Source organism: Brachycentrus maculatus, unplaced genomic scaffold (assembly GCF_059751285.1).
Source record: "Brachycentrus maculatus isolate JH-2025_06_01 unplaced genomic scaffold, ASM5975128v1 h1tg000176l, whole genome shotgun sequence".
NCBI classification, from domain to species: Eukaryota; Metazoa; Arthropoda; class Insecta; order Trichoptera; family Brachycentridae; genus Brachycentrus; species Brachycentrus maculatus.
The window spans coordinates 1,187,192-1,205,411 of NW_028280928.1; the positions used below are offsets into that span (position 1 = coordinate 1,187,192).

Here is an 18,220-nt window from a genome sequence, read left to right on the forward strand (position 1 = left end):
AAAACAAATTGTGTATGTATTTATAAATACCCGCTTATACTAATTAATACCTACACTGGTTGACAAAAGTTGTTGGAAGACTATCCGATAGATGGCAGTCTAGCATTGTAACTGTGCATCTGTATATTTATAAGAAACCTGACAAGTTCTGCATATTTATAAACATTAAATTTCTTTTTCTAACCTTTTGTGAATAAATATTACTGAAACAGTTGAGAATAAATATGACTTAAGCCGTTGTGGTTATTTTTAAAAGAAAAACAAAGTTGTAAATTTTGAATACACATTTATTTATAAGATTATACAGAATTACAAAATTAAATTTGTACACTTATACCTTTCAAGCCAAATTATCTCTACAATATTTCCATTTCGGAATACATAATAATAAATTATTCATATGCTTACAAATATATTTCAGTATCCTATCTATTCAGGCCATTTCAGAGGTCACCTTGCTATAATTTAAATGTTAGGAGTTGATTTATGTTGAGAATTCACCCTCAGTAATTAGCTGTCATTGTAGTATGTATGGGAGAATGGAAGAGTTGTGGTCACACCAGAAAACTAAATAAATTTAAATGCTTGTATAGTATTTACGTTAGAAATATTGTAAAAATATAATTTTTTATAATCCTAGTTTGGTTATTTTTAAAGTAGGCAAGGTCTAAGGGTGTATTGGACAAAAAAATGTCATCTTAACACTTATTGAGCTGCATAGATTAATGGCATCCTCAGGGCTTACGACCTGCCATTGGTTGGCTTAATAATCGCTTAATAAAATGTAGCCTTCTTCACCATTTTGCCCATTATTCAACACCCATATTGCCTCAATTCTTGTGGATGTTGTATGTTAATGTAGAATCTCAATAACCACTTTCGCATCTCAATAGGAAGTGCCATCTGTTAAGAACTACATCTGTGAACCTATCAGGGATTAAATCCAGCGTTTTCAAATAGAAAAAAATATAGTTTACAATTCTTTTATCTAGTAAAATATACTTCAATATTTGATTTTTGCTGCGCTAAGTCAATTTTTTATGATGGAATGCAAATAAAATGGAATCACCGCTTTTAAAGTGTTATGCATGCTGGGTAAAATGATTGTTATTTATGCTTTTCCCAGAAAATAAGATGATTAATATTCTCCAGTAACCACAAATTCTCCACTTTCCCATGCATTATACACAATGGAACTCCTCTACAGAATACTAAAAACCCAATTAAGGCACTAAAGTGTAGAATGTCTGTTAACAAAATTATACGATAGTTGGTAATATTTATTTGAGAAAAAGTTTTTTTTTAAAGTTGACCTTCTTGCCTTAACAATCTCATCCAATGTTTTTTTTGTCTTATTTTCTATATATTAATTTATGACAGCTTTCGATGATCAAATGAGAGAGTAGGGACGGATAAAGATAAAATTCTTTCCCGAAAAGTTGGTTGGGTTTATAAGTTCATTTGAAATGTTTCTCAAGAAACCATCGACAGCTATTTAGTAGTTTTACTATTGGTACCTTTAGTCACATTGATCTACGTGTTATAATATATGTATGTATTTATAACAACATCAGCTAGAACAACTGCCAGAGATATGTAGTTTCCGAGAGGCCAGATTTAGAATTCAACAAGATTACAATAATTATCATAACATTAGAAGGTACACACATATAAAAATGAATTACTCACTACCTTACACATTTTACTGTTTAGACAAATTAAAGTTAAGGCGACTCCAATATCCTTTTCTCACCTACCCGTTTCCGGAACCTTCTTCTCTATTATTTTTCTTAATGTACCGACATGAGGACTTGTTACAAAAATTTAGAAAAATCTGTTATTCCAGTTTTAAAAATCTAGAATCTTTTCATTATACCACAATATTACGAGTCTCCTTCGAGTGTATAACCCTTTTCATCTCCATAACAATCATTCCCTAATACATATAGTAAAATTGTAATCATTCAAGAAAGAAATGTACTCCACTCGTATGTATATAACATTGTGTTTTTGAAGGAGAATATCCCAATCTCTTGTATCTTTTATGAAAGCTTTGTAAATGAATCGGAAATTGTTTTTATCTACAACAATACATTTGCAAAGCAGTACAAAGTTCATCAGCAATCAGTCTTGACTTGTATCCAATATTCATTCCTTAGAGACAAACATTAGTATTTTTTAAACAAATATTAACTCAATCGAAACTAATAACTAAAATTTATGTATACACTTTTTTAATTTAACATGTTGTAACAACTTCTAGGTAGGTAAACTAATATTTGATGATAAAATAAGTATAAAATTATGAAGTTATTGAATGATAAACCAATGGAAAATTAGGTTCTAAGAGTCAAACGCTTGGTCCACCATTCTACTCTCTATTTCTAAGTTAGTAAAATACACATTTAGATATCTTTCTTGTAGTCTTCATCTACAAAAACAAAACATGGGTAGCTGACGGTATTCTAAATAAATTATTTTTCCTCAATGTTTTATGTCAGTTAACTGGATGTAGGTTTCCCTATTTAAATGTCTAATAGTTTTCACAGGTAAAAATACAAATCAATAATTTAAAAAAAGGATATTCTTCCTATATAAAGTATTCTGACACATTTTTATCATAGGTTTGTAATAAATATTACGTTATTTTGTAAAAGAACACACATCAATCGAGTATTTTATGTATGGCATGAGAATTCAACACAAGTTTTGCTCTATTCAAATGTGAGAGAATATTTTTCCGAACGAGTCTTTTACAACAACTACAGTACAACATTTATATTATTACATAAAAATTTTATATTTGAATCATTCGCTCATTCAACCAATTTAAATTCAAGTTTATAAGTACTATGTTATAATAATATATAAGTATGTATGTATATGAATATAATATATATAATTTGATAGAATTTTCTACAATTTCTTCACATAAACCTGATAGGTATTATGATTCACATGTTTCCTTCTAAAACATGATATATCTTATTTATAAAATAAGCTCTATTATTTATCAATATGTTGTGATTTACCCTTCTAGAAATGGAATAGGGTTTATTTTTTGCCAAATTGTTTCTGCAATTACAAATTAATTCTGTAAAAATTAAAATTTAGTTTAAAAGATATCTCTATTAACAAAAAAATATTAATGACTTGAAATTTTATGCATGTGTTGAATCCAACATCATCATCCAACGAATATGAACAGATGAGTGAAAATTTGAACATATTTCATAGATATAATATTTCACACGATTAAAAATCATCAATACTCATACTTTCCAATATACAATTTTAAAAAGTTACATTTCAATTTATTATATTTCGTATCTATTAAGTAAAGGTACCTTTGCAATTCTTTTGAAGTCATATTACAGGAAATTCAAAAAAATATGTATTATTTAGTTATTTGAACCAAAGCTTACGGAAAACTAGGTGCTTTTATTTTATTTTTTTAGTATATTCTATACTGATATTTATTACCAATGTTTTCTCATTCATGAATTATAAAAACGTCTGAATTTATCAAATATTAAATATTTTACTACTATTAAATTGTGTCTCTTGTGATCATACAATTGTTTTGTAAAAGAACAACAACAACATTAACAAAATTTTGTTTTACTTTGACTTTTTATAATTCAATTTCTTGAATAAAAGTCAATAAAATTGTTTTTTTTTTACGTTTTTAAAAACAAGCAATTTGGTTTTCTTGATTCGTTCCATAAATCTAAGTTATCTTTGTTGTATTAGAAATTAATCATATCAAAAGGTCGTAATTAATATTGACAAACTACATTTGGGTAGGATTTTATTTTATTTTGATGTGTTAAAAGATGCATATTGCTCTCCTAATAAAAAAATGTGTTCGGCAGATCTGATTATTCATTGGATATGGGAATTATACTGCTTATTTACTCAAAACAGAGCGTAGTTAAATTGGATCATTGATCTTGGATGATATGGTTGCAAGATTTTACAAAATTATTATCCATACATATTTCGAACGAGTTTATATCCTCAACATTGGTTAATTTGATATTAATAAAAAATAGAATGTATATTGGGCTAAAAACTTTTGATAATCTGAGACGTTTTTAGTTGCTGGCCTGAACAAACTTAGCTCTGAGCATCTCGATGGTATGTTGTGTTACGGGATCTGTCGGAGACTCAGAATCCGAACTTGTCTGTAAAAATAAAAAGATGAGCTTGTTTTAAAAATAACTTAGATATATGAGTATATTAGCATTTTTTATTGGAAACTTCCAAATACCTGAAATGCAGTGGAGGCCCTCCCAGTTTCATTGCTGTTCTTCTCTGAAACTGTCTTGATTTTCGTGAACCAGTTGAAGTTGCAGTCATCCTCTGAAGTCACTAGAATTCATCATCATATTTATTATGTATAAACTCTAAATTCTATATCCACACCCATATGGATCACAGGGCATTCTGTCGGATGGAAATGGTATCAACTTGATTGTAAATTACAAATAGGCTAGGAGATTGGTCCAGCACTCTAAATTCTTCGATATAAGAGTGGATATATGATGCAAGTGAAGCATATTATTGCTATATGGGATGGAAAATAGAGAAGGAATATCTAGTGAATATAGTATGTAAAGAATATGTATAAATTATGGCAACATACTTTCTAAAAGCTTTTTCATATGTGATATTTTTCGGTCAATATGACACACCTTTTTTAATTGACTTGAAATTTAGGTGCATCTTATAATCTGAAAAATGTACACCACACATAGTGCGGTTAGACAAAAAAATCATTCCATTAATTTAAAGTTTTTGTTGTCATCTAGTGCGCTTTTTGGTTACATTTTAAATGATTTTTTTTTTTGAAAACATAAATTTGTGAAATGTCATTTTTATCACCGCCATTTTAAAATCGTCCAAATTTATGTCCTTCTTACAGGGATACACATATAAACATTTCCTTCCTGAACTGAAATTATAGTGAAAAGATAATGCATTAACTACATAGTGTAGATACTTTAACTTTACTCCTATTCAGTAAAAAAATATTACTCAATTATTTTCTTAGTATTATTGACTCAATGACAATACTAATTGAGAGTACAGGTTTCAAAATGTTAATAAAATAATAAATAATATCAAAATATTGTAATTTAAATTCAGGAGTGAAATTAAAGTTATCTACACAATGTACTTGAAGCATTATCTTTCCACTGTAAATTTAGCCTTAATCGGTCCATAAAACTAATTATCAGAAACAAAAAAATCTTACCGATCTCCCTGTAGGAGACAGTGTTGCCATTATCATCTCCCGCGAGTAAGTCCTCCACGACCACCTCCTCGAGAGCACCGTCATCCCTCGCTGCCTCCTCGTCCTCCAGGCTGGAATAGCTGTTGGTTGTGCCGTCCGAGTCGGCCCGGCGCCCCCCTGCGGCCTCCTCTCCGGCCCCTCCGGACATGGGGTTGCCGTCGTAGGACTGCTCCAGAGAGGCGGGCTCATCGTCCTAAAAAGAGACAATAATTAGCCGAATGTGTCAGACAGTTTGGTGTTCCTGCTGCTCCTCGGGACTGGCGACAATGAGACCCTTACTTATCTATGGCATACCATAGAATTGTAAAAAACACCGTTAATGCATTATCTTTCTTTTATAATTGATCAAATCATTTAGTTTTAGAATAAGAAATGTCTTATTCTTAAACTAAATGACATGATCGATTACAAAAGAAAGATAATGCATTAACAGTGCTTTTGACAATGCTAACAAAAAGAGTCAGATTGTGGCCCCGGTGTAATGTCTCTGACTTCTGATGAAGTTTGTAGGGCCGATGGCGCACTCTGTCACAACTTTATTATAAAACAGTAGACTCACCTAATTGAAAATTCCTCTTTTCTTTATTTGATCCTTGTATGCATGTATGTATACATATTTAGGGTGTACAACTTACACAAGCCAATACATCTACAAGTATACGGCCCCGAATGCCTAAGCCATTGATACTATTAGCTTATTTCTCACCTATAGTGCGTACTATTCCTCCTCCAATTCCATTTCTAGTAATGTCCTTTACCTACGCCATCTGCATCCTAACAAGCTCATCAATATCCAGCGTGATATTGTTCAGAGCTCCGCTATGCTGAACAATATCACGCTGGATATTGATCTGCTCCATGTGTCTGAATGGGTATTCTAAAGCGGAATTTTAATCTTTATCGAGCATCTTTAACAAGAGTATTCTTGTTTATTTTTGTGTATGTTAATTATAAATAAATAAATTGTATTGAAAATATCCATAAATCTAGCACCACATCAGAATGAGACGGTGTCAACTCCATTGTATCATATGAAGACAAGTTGATCAGTCTTCTCTCCAGAAACTTGGATTTAGGAATCCATTCCTTCATTCATATTTTTTATGAGATACAGATGATCTAATCAAAGGAGATCAGGGTGAGAAAAAGAGGAGAAATGGTGGACACTATGTGAGAGGAAAAGTAGAATAGCAGCAATGGTAAGGTCACACTTAGCTGCATACCTGCATAAAAAGAGACCAATTTACAAGATTGTGCAAGCTACCCCAAAGGTCTACGAGCTCATTGACGATACTGTCTTAAATAAATAAAATACCCAAAAATAAAACAAAACTTAAATTTGCTCAAAAATTTATTAAAATAAAAGATGTATAAGTGCTGTACAAATTGGGATCATTACGGTGTATTGTAAAACATTATTATATTAGGAACGGGTTGAAGGGAGGGCTGGTGTGGGAGGGAGTCAGGAGCGTGTTACCTTCTCGCTCTCACTGCTGCGGCCATCCTCGCTGTCATCTTCGGGCTCGGAGTGAGAGGATTCGGGACCGTCCTCACCGCTGCTGCTCCCTTCTCCATCGGATACAGACACTAGAAATTACATTAGAAATTTCACTGCCTACACTGGGGTACTTCTAGAAAATTTGATGGTGGATTTACAATCTTGTATTTATTGAGATTGGCAGTGACAGGGATATTGAATCATTTTAAATGTTAATTCGCAGTAAAATCGGGATTCAATTTTGATTCACATTTTCAGTAAATTTAACAACTTAGTAAAAAAAAATTGCTTTGTAAGAGAAGGTCCATCAGGAAGCCTAGATGCTTATGTATCAAATCTGAGAATGCGGTGGGACAGCTTTAAAAAAAAGACACTAGAAGTTCCAAGATATAGTATAGTTATAATATTAAATAATCATTTTTTGATTTTCGAAATTTATTTATTTAAATGAAATGGATTTAGTATGTTTGCTTTGAAGCATTGGCTTATACTGTAGTTTACGAAAATAGCGCTATAAAAATTATCCAAAATATTACTATTATTATAATCCAGTGCCTTTTGCACAAATGGTGTTTTTTTGTTCGGATAAGGGTTAGAAGAAGAAGACCACTGTTTCACACAGTTAAGGACCACTGTACCACACAATCAAAAAATTGGGTAAATTTGAAAATTAAAATAGAGTGGAAATTCCACGTATTTTTATTTAAAATAAAAACCATGTTCTTGAAAGGCAGGGCAGTGCTGCTACTCATATTGCCGGCAATTAGGCGCATTGTTACAAGAGAGGGCTGCTTTTGTGGGCATAAATTATCCTTTCACTCGCTGGAAAATGGTTGGAATTTTGTATAGCCCTCCACTTCAGCTTATTTATTATCTATTGTGTAGATTGTATACCCTACGTTATTCGCACGCCTCATTAAAATACATTTAAAATACACAGATTATTTTGAAAACGGACAACTTATTTCACTCAGAGCGAACAAAGGAATGGTCATATTATATTATGTATAGAAACAATTATATGTCAGAAAAAAGTAATTGCAGATAAATAAGTAGTTAAAAGAAATATTGATAGTAAAGGGGATCACAGCCCTGCGCTTTAGATACCAAACTTGGATAATATTAAATAAATATCAGAGTGAAAAATCACAATTTTGACCCTGGGAATCGAACCCGGGACCTCCAACACTGTTCACTAAAAAGGGTGTTATTCACTTTGAAAACAATTTATTTCTCGAAAAGGTTTAAAGACGTAATTATATTATTAATTTGTAATTTGTTATTAGATACTTTATTTATTCTATATTAGGTTATATTTTTTCTACTTACTGTTTTGAATTTTTTCTATGATCAGGGGATAAAATTCTTTAGCGGTGTTGTTGTTGGGTTCGTATTGCAGTACTGAAAAAAGAAGATAAACGGTTGGAATCATACCTACAAAGCTTGAAAAAATATAAGCGAAGGAGAATTTTCCGAGTAGCTCAGAGAAGCTCTGAAATACGTGTCTCGTAATCCATCACTGATATAAATTCCTCCCATAAAGTTGGTGCCACGATAAAGGCTCACAAAATATTATTTACTGTAGAATTTAATTAAATGGTCGCGTGGCATCATAATATTTAACGACTTTATAATAAATTTTCTGAAGTTACATCGTTTCAAAAGGTTAAATTAATTTATTTTAGTGTCGATGTAAACAGATAAACCATTCAACGCCAAAATAATATGACCACTCCTCATGCAAATATGAACCAACACAAAATTCATATTATTATCGATGTAACATGTAAATTTTTTTAGACACGGGATAATTTCATAGAAAAAAGAGAATAATTTAAAATAAACTTACTTAATTTGCAGTACTTCAGTGCGGAGGTATAGTCGTTAAGCAATATCGCGGAGAGAAACTGTAATATATAACAAAGAAAATATTAATTTAAAAATACAAATACAGTCCAAGCTCGTAATCTGAACGCTCCGTAATCCGAAACGCGCTGTAATCCGAACGATGCCAATTTTAAAAATTCCACCTTCTGAAGCCGTGAAAGTTTTCAACATAGTCATTAACTGGGCTGAAGAAGTCGCCCAGAACACTGAGGAATTTATGGTTTTGAGATGAATGCGTGATTAAGCCCTTATAATATTATATTATTATAATATTAATACCAGATAAGTTCGTTGGTTCAAAATACATACATTTTCAAGCTAAAATAAAAATGTTAATTTTTTAAATTATTCTTTCTGTACCGAAATAAAAATGTAAGAAAAAAATTTCATAAATAAAAATAAGCATTTTCATAAACCAAATTTTTATTTTTTCTTTCATTTTTCTCAAAACACTCTGTAATATAATATACTCGTAAGTATAAAGAAAATGTCGTAAAATTGGCGCTAAATAAATTAGCTAAATGTTATTATTACGAGTACAATCGACATCGTTCAGTTATCACTAAGTGCCCTTGTCAAACTAATTTGCCAAATTTTGCAAGACGTCTAACAAATATTGAGCTATATTTAGTTCCGAACGTATAGAAAATTAATTGACATTGTTAGGATATCATTAAATTTCTCGATTCATCTTTAGAAAATCATCGAGTAAGATATTTTTAGGTTCCGCATAATTTGTTCATAGGATTTTGGAAATAGCGAACAAAGCCGACGATTTTGTTACATGTTTTTTTGTTTTGTATTTCATATGTAGCAAATTATATAAAATATTACTTTTGTCCGTGGCTTGTTTCATTTAAAGACATCGTTCCAAATAACAAACTTGACGTATTCATGATAATGTTATACTAATTTATGTATGAATCTACGGAAGTTGAAGTTACAAAACATAAATTCATATTACTCTGTGAAGTTCAATCGCATAAACTTTTGTTTAACTCAATTTTCCCGCTGAAACTATATCTTGAACATTTTTATTAGAATTGTATTTTTATAAAAATGTTCAATGTTCTTCTTGAAGTCTGTAAGCAATAAATATGATATCGAAACCGCACAGTCGCGTGTAGTTTTAGATTATTTTTAGTGCTTAAAACATAAATAGAACATATAATATCAGAAATATCCGATACATTGGTCATTAAATTAATGATAATAATAAACAAAAGATGCCTCTACTAAAAAAAATATATAAATATGAATTCAATGTAATTTAAGCTTAAAAAAGCGTTAATGTTGCATGCGCATTATTGTGGACTATTGACATAATAAATATATATGTTGATATGTAACTATTACTTTTCGTTGGTAAATCGTTAAAAAAAACCTAGGAAAATGACTGAATATTTGAACTTTAACCATATTACTACATTGTTCAAATTTTAACCCTTATTTTTCCGATATACGATGTTTGTTTGTAATTAATTTCTGTAAAACAAAGAACGGTACTTTTTATTTATTTATAATTTGTAGGCTTCATATAGCCTTCAAAATCAGATATTTAAATCGGTAAATTTTCAGTAGGTACACCCATATTCATCAATATCCACATAAATACAATAAGCCTAAAAACTTATACCACCTATACCTAAAAACTTATCGAGGCATAAGGGTGTCATCTTTCACATCTTTCAAATCCGGTAATTAAAGAGGGTTCAAAAGTTGCCTTTTGTTATCAAAATCAAAAATCAGTTTAATTGTTTAAATTAAAATAGGACCAATAATTACATCATTTTCACGTTATTTTGGCCAGGTAAACATTTTGTTTATTTATTTAAGGAGAAATATTTGTATATTTATTAATTACAAAAATACTTTAATTTTATACTACTTCTGTGAGCCTAAGCGGCTCATTATTAGAAATAGGTATCAAATTGTGGCAGAGTGGGTTCGAACCTGGTTCGAACTCTGACTCGAGAGTTCGCGACACTAACCTCGGGACCACAATCCGACACTATTAGATTTTTTTTAGTTTTTATTGCAGCTGTAGATCTCATGCAACTTTTGTGACCCCATTGATCAAAATTAATATATGTATATCATGATATATTCTGATTTTTTTTTTAAATTAATAACATATATCATGATGATATATTTTGATAATTATTTTTTTCCATATTTTGATTTTAAAAAAATACATTTAAATCAACTGAAAACTGTATTAGCAGATATTGTTTCTTACCTCTGCCAAGAACTCGGTCGGTGCAGATATGGACTCGTCTGCATCAGTGTACTCGGACAGGTCCTCAGCGCTGCCGGGACGGGCGACCTTGCGACCATCTGCCATTATACCTCCACTGGCGCTCCACCCAGATACTCAACCTTGATTCCTACAGTTAACGACACTTTGAATTTATCACCAAAGTAGGGATCTGTCAGACAGTAAACAAATGGCCAGTCATTTGTTTATCTGTTCAAATTTAGCACTGTTAGCTCAGATTTGGAATTTCAACTAACGTTTTTAAAAGCGAAATAAGCAAAATTTGTAATTCTACGAACATTGTAATGAAACGATTGCGATTGCGATATGATTCTCATTTATCTGATATTTTCAATAATTACGTTTTTGTGCAAGTAACAATTTAGTAAATTCAGTTTTTGTGCGCGTAACGATTTACAACTTTCTAGCCTCGGATATTTAGAACAATATTTTTTAATGCAAAACTTCCGTGGCGTTTTTCGAAAACTTTTAATGATGATGAACAAAAAAAATCGATGAATTTCATTAATTCAAATTCGTTTTGTTATAAAAAAATGTTGATAAATAATAAATCAACAGTAGTTTCATCTAGAAATATTAATGATAAATATCAATTATTTAGAGGCTGATTTCACGAATTTCATAAACAAAAAAATGGATTTAATTTCGAATAATTTTAATCGTAAAAGTAGAAATCGTTTCACCACTACAAATACCTTACTATTATAATATGTTCACCTATCTACTTATGTGAGTGTGTGCGTTTATTTAAATTAAACATTCTTCCCCCTGATTTTATTTAATCGATGGCCCTAATTATTAGCAATTAATGAAGTCAATTTAGAATATTTCTTGAAAGTAATCAGCAAAAATATCAAACATATCTTTTAAGGTACCCCAAGCAATAAAAACCCTTAGCAAGTAAAAACAGGGAAGAAAACTGTGCTGAGACTGTTTTTTGATTTTGGAGAAAATACTCACATTATTTATATTTCAAAATTGTAATTTTTCTGTTAGTAATTCACGAACGAATTTGAATGCCTCTTTAGTTTCGAAGGGCAGGAAACGCAATTGCTATGTATACTGGTATGTTTTCGACCGTTAAACTTTTGCGAATAGATCGATTGAGATTTAGCTTTCAAATTGGCATCTTTAGCATTCAAAACTTTCTTGAGATCGGCGTGAGTGCTGCTAACACTACGACTATATAAAATTCTCTCGGATTGAGATCTCCCGGAACTGGACTTGGTTTCTTTAGTCTTTAGTAATTGCTTGTTCTGATTCTGTTCGGGGCTTTTTACTTTACACGCTGCCGATTTGGTTTTATTAAGTTTCTTCGCTACTTCGGCGGATAAATTAATTTTCCTTCCAGAATCTTCTTCGGCAAATTTGCTTAACTCATTACCTTCGAACTCTGGACTTCCTTCGGCAGAGAAGGAAAGAGCGTCTCCAATATGCGAGGATAGGTCTCGGCCGCTGGAAACTGGGTAGATAGTTTCTATCGAAGTTTCGCTTTCCGAAAGAAGAGTCACAAACGGGATTCTTACTTCCAAAACTACCTTCTGACGTTCCGACGACTCTTTTTTATAAGGACTGAAATTTTTAGCGCACAAATCTATCTCTTGCTTCGTCTTGTTCGATATGCTGCTTAATGACCTTGTAATTATGGGTGGAAGATGCTTCGAGCTATCGCGCGGAACAAAGGTTACTCCTGGAGAGCCGTTCTGAACGTTCGTATCCTTTAAAGATATCTTTTTGGATAGGGTGACGCTTTTGCTCCTCACCGGTCCTTTTATGATTTTTTCTGATTTCTTTTTCTCTTCTTTTTTGCACTCTTTTTTCGGGTTACCGGACGCTGCGGACTTCCGGAATGATATGGGGGACTTCCTGAGGACTTTCCTGTTGTTATTGGAGTCCGCGGAGGACTTGGACTCGCGGGGACTGCTGTCGCGCTCGGCGCGCGCGAGCGCCTCTATCTCGGCTAGCTTGAAGTCGCGGATCTGGTTGGTGAGCGAGTCGATGATCTCCTTGGCCGAGAGGGCGCGGTAGTTGGGCGGCGCCAGGGACCGCTGCAGGGCGGACGTCTTGGGGGCGCGGGAGTGCGGCGGCGCGAGCTTGCCCCCCAACCAGCTGCCGGGCTCTAGGCTCGCGTAACACTTGCGGACCCTGCCCGAGCACACGGTGCCGAGCGACGACTTAGAACCATTCTTGTTGACCTTGCAGACGGGGAAGCTCCTCACGGGAGGTCTGTAGAGACGGCTGTTCGGCACGCTCCCATGTTTAAAGGTCGGTTCGGCGGAACTCTTTTTCTTTGTACGTTTGTGTTTTTTAGAGCCGCTTTCGGTTTTATTGCTCTCAAAATCGCCTCGAAGTTTGCTATCTTTAAGGGTGGTTGTTTTTCTGCGAACAAAATAAAATATTATGATATATACGATAAAATATTACGTAATCAAAATATTTGATCGGAGGCATCGGAAAAACATACTGATACATTTTTTTAAATTCAATATATGGATAAATATGTAATATTTATATTATACCCCACCTAGGGCTTAGAGCCCTTGTCCGCTACTACACGCCTTGAAGGGTGAAAATACACCAAATAAACAGACAAATATTCTCCACCACCTCCCGCGATACATACCTACATATAGTGCAGAGTGCATTATTAAGTACCTACTGTTTAGTGTATGCGCAATGCACGTGCAGTATGCGAGTAGCGCAGTACAACAGCGCCACGTGCCTCCGGAAGCGCGTGAGTAATGTGGACTGTTGAACATAAACATGTTGCACGTTGCTGCTTCCTACTCCGTGATACGGCTACACAGCGACTCGGAACAAGGCTATATATACATATTCCATTGCAAAGTATATTGAATGTACATATTCACGCTAAATATACTGGAAAAGTGATAAAAGGGACTTCTTATTTTACGGTAGAAGATAGAAGAGGGACTTTTTTTCACCATCAAATATTCAATAAATTATTTAAAAAATTAAACACTTGTATTAAGCCACTAATTGAGTTTTATTTCACACTAGTTTAAAAAACTACAGATGTTTCATCGACAAGTGATCACAAAAACTAACGAGCAAAAGATAATTCAGGTATCGGTAGAGGTGGGTGGAGTAATAACTAAGGGGGGTGTTAGGGGTGGGACTTGGTTCAATAAATTAATTTTATCTAAACAGTTTTTTTTTCTCTTATATTATATTTACTTCCAAATATTTATGTATGTATTCATAAACTTATTGATTTCCTATTAAATAACTGTAATATTTTGTTTGGTTAGAAGATACTTGGCAACAAGCCCACCAATATACATTTAATGTATACGAGAAGTTTAATAAAGAAATCACTGTAATAATCTTGTGTAGGATACTAATGAGGATATTTAGTATTTATTTGTCTTTTAGTTGTCGGTACAGTTGAGTTTATGACTGTGCGGTTTATGTCCTAATGTCTGTATTGTTTTCCGAGGACCCATCGATTTTCAATATTTTCGTTAGTGTACCATAGATATTTCTATTGCCTACGATTCTGTGAATTTGAAGATTTCACACATGACAAACAATTAAAAGAAAATCACAAAAGCCTATTGTATCTGTATAATTATTTTGGAAAAATTATCCAAATTAACAATTTTGTTTTCTTGATAAATCGCCCACTCCTTTCAAGAACGTAATAAACCAAAATTCGTCAGTTTTCAGTTGTGCATGTTTTCGGAATGCCCAGAAAATGTACTATATCCCAGCAAAAGAGGCACATTTTAAACTTAATATTTACCCGCTACAGGGCAGAAAGTGTCGTTTTTGCATTTTGAAGAAAAGGTATTGTTTAATCATTTTTTTAAATGTACTAAATATTTTTCGCATATCGCATATCGTCCGCCTCCGTAGTGTAATGGTCAGCACGCTCGGCTACCGTTCTAGAGGTCCTGGGTTCGATTCCCAAGGGGGGTAAAATAAATATAGGTGATTTTTTCACTGTAATATTTATTCAATACTTCCCTGGACTGGTACCTGAAGCGGAGGGCTGATCACCTTTCCTTCATATGTAAACAATCAAGATAACACTGCGTTTATATGACGCATGCCCTATGCACAATTGGGGTGCGGATAAGGGTTTTAAAAAAATATTTTTCAAATGGAGAAAAAACCTTCAGGTTGTACCTAAGAAGATCTGTTGCACAGTAAAAAGTTCAATAAGTGGCTTGATATTTATTTTAAATACATTGTATTATATTTTTAAACTTTAAAAACGTTCTCCTGAAAAATCAAGTTTTTTTATTTATGACGTTCTTGAAAGGAGTAAGCGATATGTATATATTACGCATAAAAGTATATCCATAAAATAAGGGACATGACCTCATATTACATTTGTTATAATACTCGTACTATATGAGTAAGTACCTAAATAAAAAGATCCTCGTACAAAACACGAAGCGGACAGTCGCGTATTTTATGTCCAAGAGCTTTACGATTGCAGCTGTAGTAAAGTGAGATTGTACTCGTAGATTGCGGCGTTTAGGTCGAGAACACATTTATTTATTACACTTCTTCAGTGACCTATTCATATTTATATCCGTTTAAATTGGGGTGTTATTTTATACCACACCACTACCAAAAAAAAATGGCACTGGTTGTACCTTACACTTACAACATACGAGTATATCGATCGAGCTCATATAGATAGATATTTTTTTGACTTAAACAAGGTAGACAAATTTGATTAATTAAATTCATTCATATTTGATGTTTTTTCACGTCTATGTCGAAAAATCATCAAATATGAATGAAGGTGTCATAGAAAAAACATTGTACAAAACCTCAAGTTGTAGAATATGTTTTTTTTTTACATAATTTGTTAAATCCATTTTTATTTCAAGTTGAAAATGGACATAATTCAAGATGGCGGTTAAGGGTGTTCTCTCAAATATACAAATCAGCACGCGACCGGTTGTGCGAGAAGCCATACGTGTTGTCCGCGCACATATTTTTTTTAGAAAAAATATTGGAATTAGATTTATTTTTAACAATATTTATTTTTAAAAAAATTAAAAAAAATAAACTCCTCACCTTTTAATATTTTTTTTCTTTTCAAAATCATATACATATTAATTTCGAAGAAAAACTTATTTTTCAATACAAAAACGGTAGGTACATAAAACAAAAACCCTGGGTTCAAAGAAAATTAAGTTACAGGCTATTGATTATCCCGTCTTAACACAATAGGGTTGTAGTCCTGAAGATTAAGACTACAAATGACCCTCTCCGACAAATACAAAAGAAAACTCCTGTATTTATGATTATTTCTTTCCGTTTCCTAGCGACTGTGGATTCGCTTAATTGCTTTTATATGCGCTTTTCATAGTACTTTTGATATTAACGGATGTATTTAAGAATCGCATTATCAGTATACATATTTCATACATATATAGGCATCTTGTATACTGTACGCGGTACACTAGAAGGACGGAAGTGCGGAACTGAGTTGTGGAAACTTCCGTTATAATGTGCAATAAAAGTCTATCTAAACAAACGAAACAATACTACGAGTACATTCAAGATACGGCGGCGCTGGAAATATCGACTGCTGAAGCTTCCGTATTCTTGCATCGGGTACAACTTCATAGCATTGGCAAAATCAAAAGAGAATACAATATACAAATATGTATTGTTTGCAGTCGAAAAATGTCCACGGACGTAGAAGGTGTACTGCAAGATTTTTGTTATTTTTATATTTAATATGAATAAACATACATATTTACATTGCAAGACTGTTTTTTTAAAAAATATTTTTCATATCAACGGATCAATCACCGCGTTTCATCATATCCAACATCGTTTAACCAATTGGTTAGATACGATGAATCTCGGTTGAATCAGTAGATACATTAATATAAATACAACCATATGTGTATTTAAATGAATTTATTGATATATGTAGTACTAAATGTTTATTAGAGCTGTTAGCATTTTCTTCGAAAATCGATACATCAAATTATCTCGAATAACATTTTGCGAAAACGCGGGTAAATAATCGAAGTTTTGAATTTAAATTAGTTTCTAAGTATACCATCCTTCATCAAACTGTTTGTTAATACTCTCTCTCATTCCTCATCTACAATTTATTATATCTCGGCCACGATTTTCTAAGCCTCATCCATAACTTGGTTAGCAAACTGTTCTTGTTTTCCTAGCGGAATAATAATTCTACCCCTATTATTTATAAATGATGAGAACAGTTTCTAACCACTTTGGAAAATCGAAATAACTCTAAATACGTAGTAGAAAATATGTACAAGTGCTCCAAGAGAATTGGAATTTATGGAAAAAATCCATTAAAATAATTCTCTGAAAATCAATAATGCAATTATAAAGCACTTGAGAAAATTTAACAAAAACGTTTGAGTATTTGATCATTTAAAAGTGTTAATTTACAGCTTAATAAAAAATACCATTTGTTTGTTACATATTTCATTCAATTTTGGGTGTTTTGCGATCGTAAATAAAGTAATGTATGGAACAACAAACTGCGATTCCGTATATTAACATTATAAATCCCTTAAAATTCTTTGTATACCTTTTTTAATAGATAGACAATCGATTACATTTTTTTTGTATTCCCGATCACATTGAAATGTTTCATTTTTTAAATAAATAAATAATATATTTATAATATTTTTTAACAATATCAATTAATATTATATATAGATTTGAAATTCAACTTCTCACATGTTAAATATTCTAATTAATATTTCATTGTGATTGTTTATCATGAGTACACACTCGTCCGTATTTACATATTTAAAAATAACAATGGATAGGTTCTCTATTATTAACTTTCCATTATATCATATTGCATGTTATTCCCTTATAATTTATTGTGACGTATGTAATAGTATACGAATCGTATTTACTTTTGCAAAGTTCAACAGACAGGGTCGAACCGCCACTAGCGTAGAGCCGAAAATAAAACTGTTCACTTTATTATGATCCATAAATCTGTGTGCACAACGTACAACGTACCTAGGAGTACGTACAATGCATGCACAAAACGTAATACGGGCACAGGAAGGCTTCACCAACACCAGGGAAATGGTCTCTTGGGACTTAAATGGTTTCAGGAAATTTATCGCCTTTTTCGGCCGGCGGGGTTTAGGACCTTTTCTCTTATAACGCTGCATACTCGAATATTGTAAATTCACATTTTTTCGTTCAAATCTTCTGGCGATAGCCATAGTAGCGAATATACCACATAAACCTTTAACTGCAA

At 32.4% G+C, this 18,220-nt stretch overlaps 1 protein-coding gene across 4 annotated transcripts in view; it reads right to left on the reverse strand.

Moving 5' to 3' along the window:
• Positions 1-70: 70 nt before the first annotated feature.
• LOC148308104 (uncharacterized) overlaps positions 71-18,220 on the reverse strand; it is a 65,313-nt gene continuing 47,163 nt past the window's right edge. Inside the window, exons 1-8 of one of the 4 annotated variants that reach the window (XM_088262340.1) lie at positions 12,347-12,477; positions 10,924-11,071; positions 8,647-8,704; positions 8,127-8,198; positions 6,777-6,886; positions 5,261-5,492; positions 4,274-4,374; positions 71-4,187 (exon numbers count right to left, since the gene is read on the reverse strand). In XM_088262340.1, the coding sequence (XP_088118466.1) occupies positions 4,098-4,187; positions 4,274-4,374; positions 5,261-5,492; positions 6,777-6,886; positions 8,127-8,198; positions 8,647-8,704; positions 10,924-11,028 (768 nt within the window). In that variant the 5' untranslated portion in view covers positions 11,029-11,071; positions 12,347-12,477 and the 3' untranslated portion in view covers positions 71-4,097. Of the gene's footprint in view, positions 4,188-4,273; positions 4,375-5,260; positions 5,493-6,776; positions 6,887-8,126; positions 8,199-8,646; positions 8,705-10,923; positions 11,072-11,922; positions 13,342-18,220 lie in introns of those variants that run through there. The other 3 variants (XM_088262341.1, XR_015837742.1, XM_088262339.1) reach the window with 3 other exon arrangements.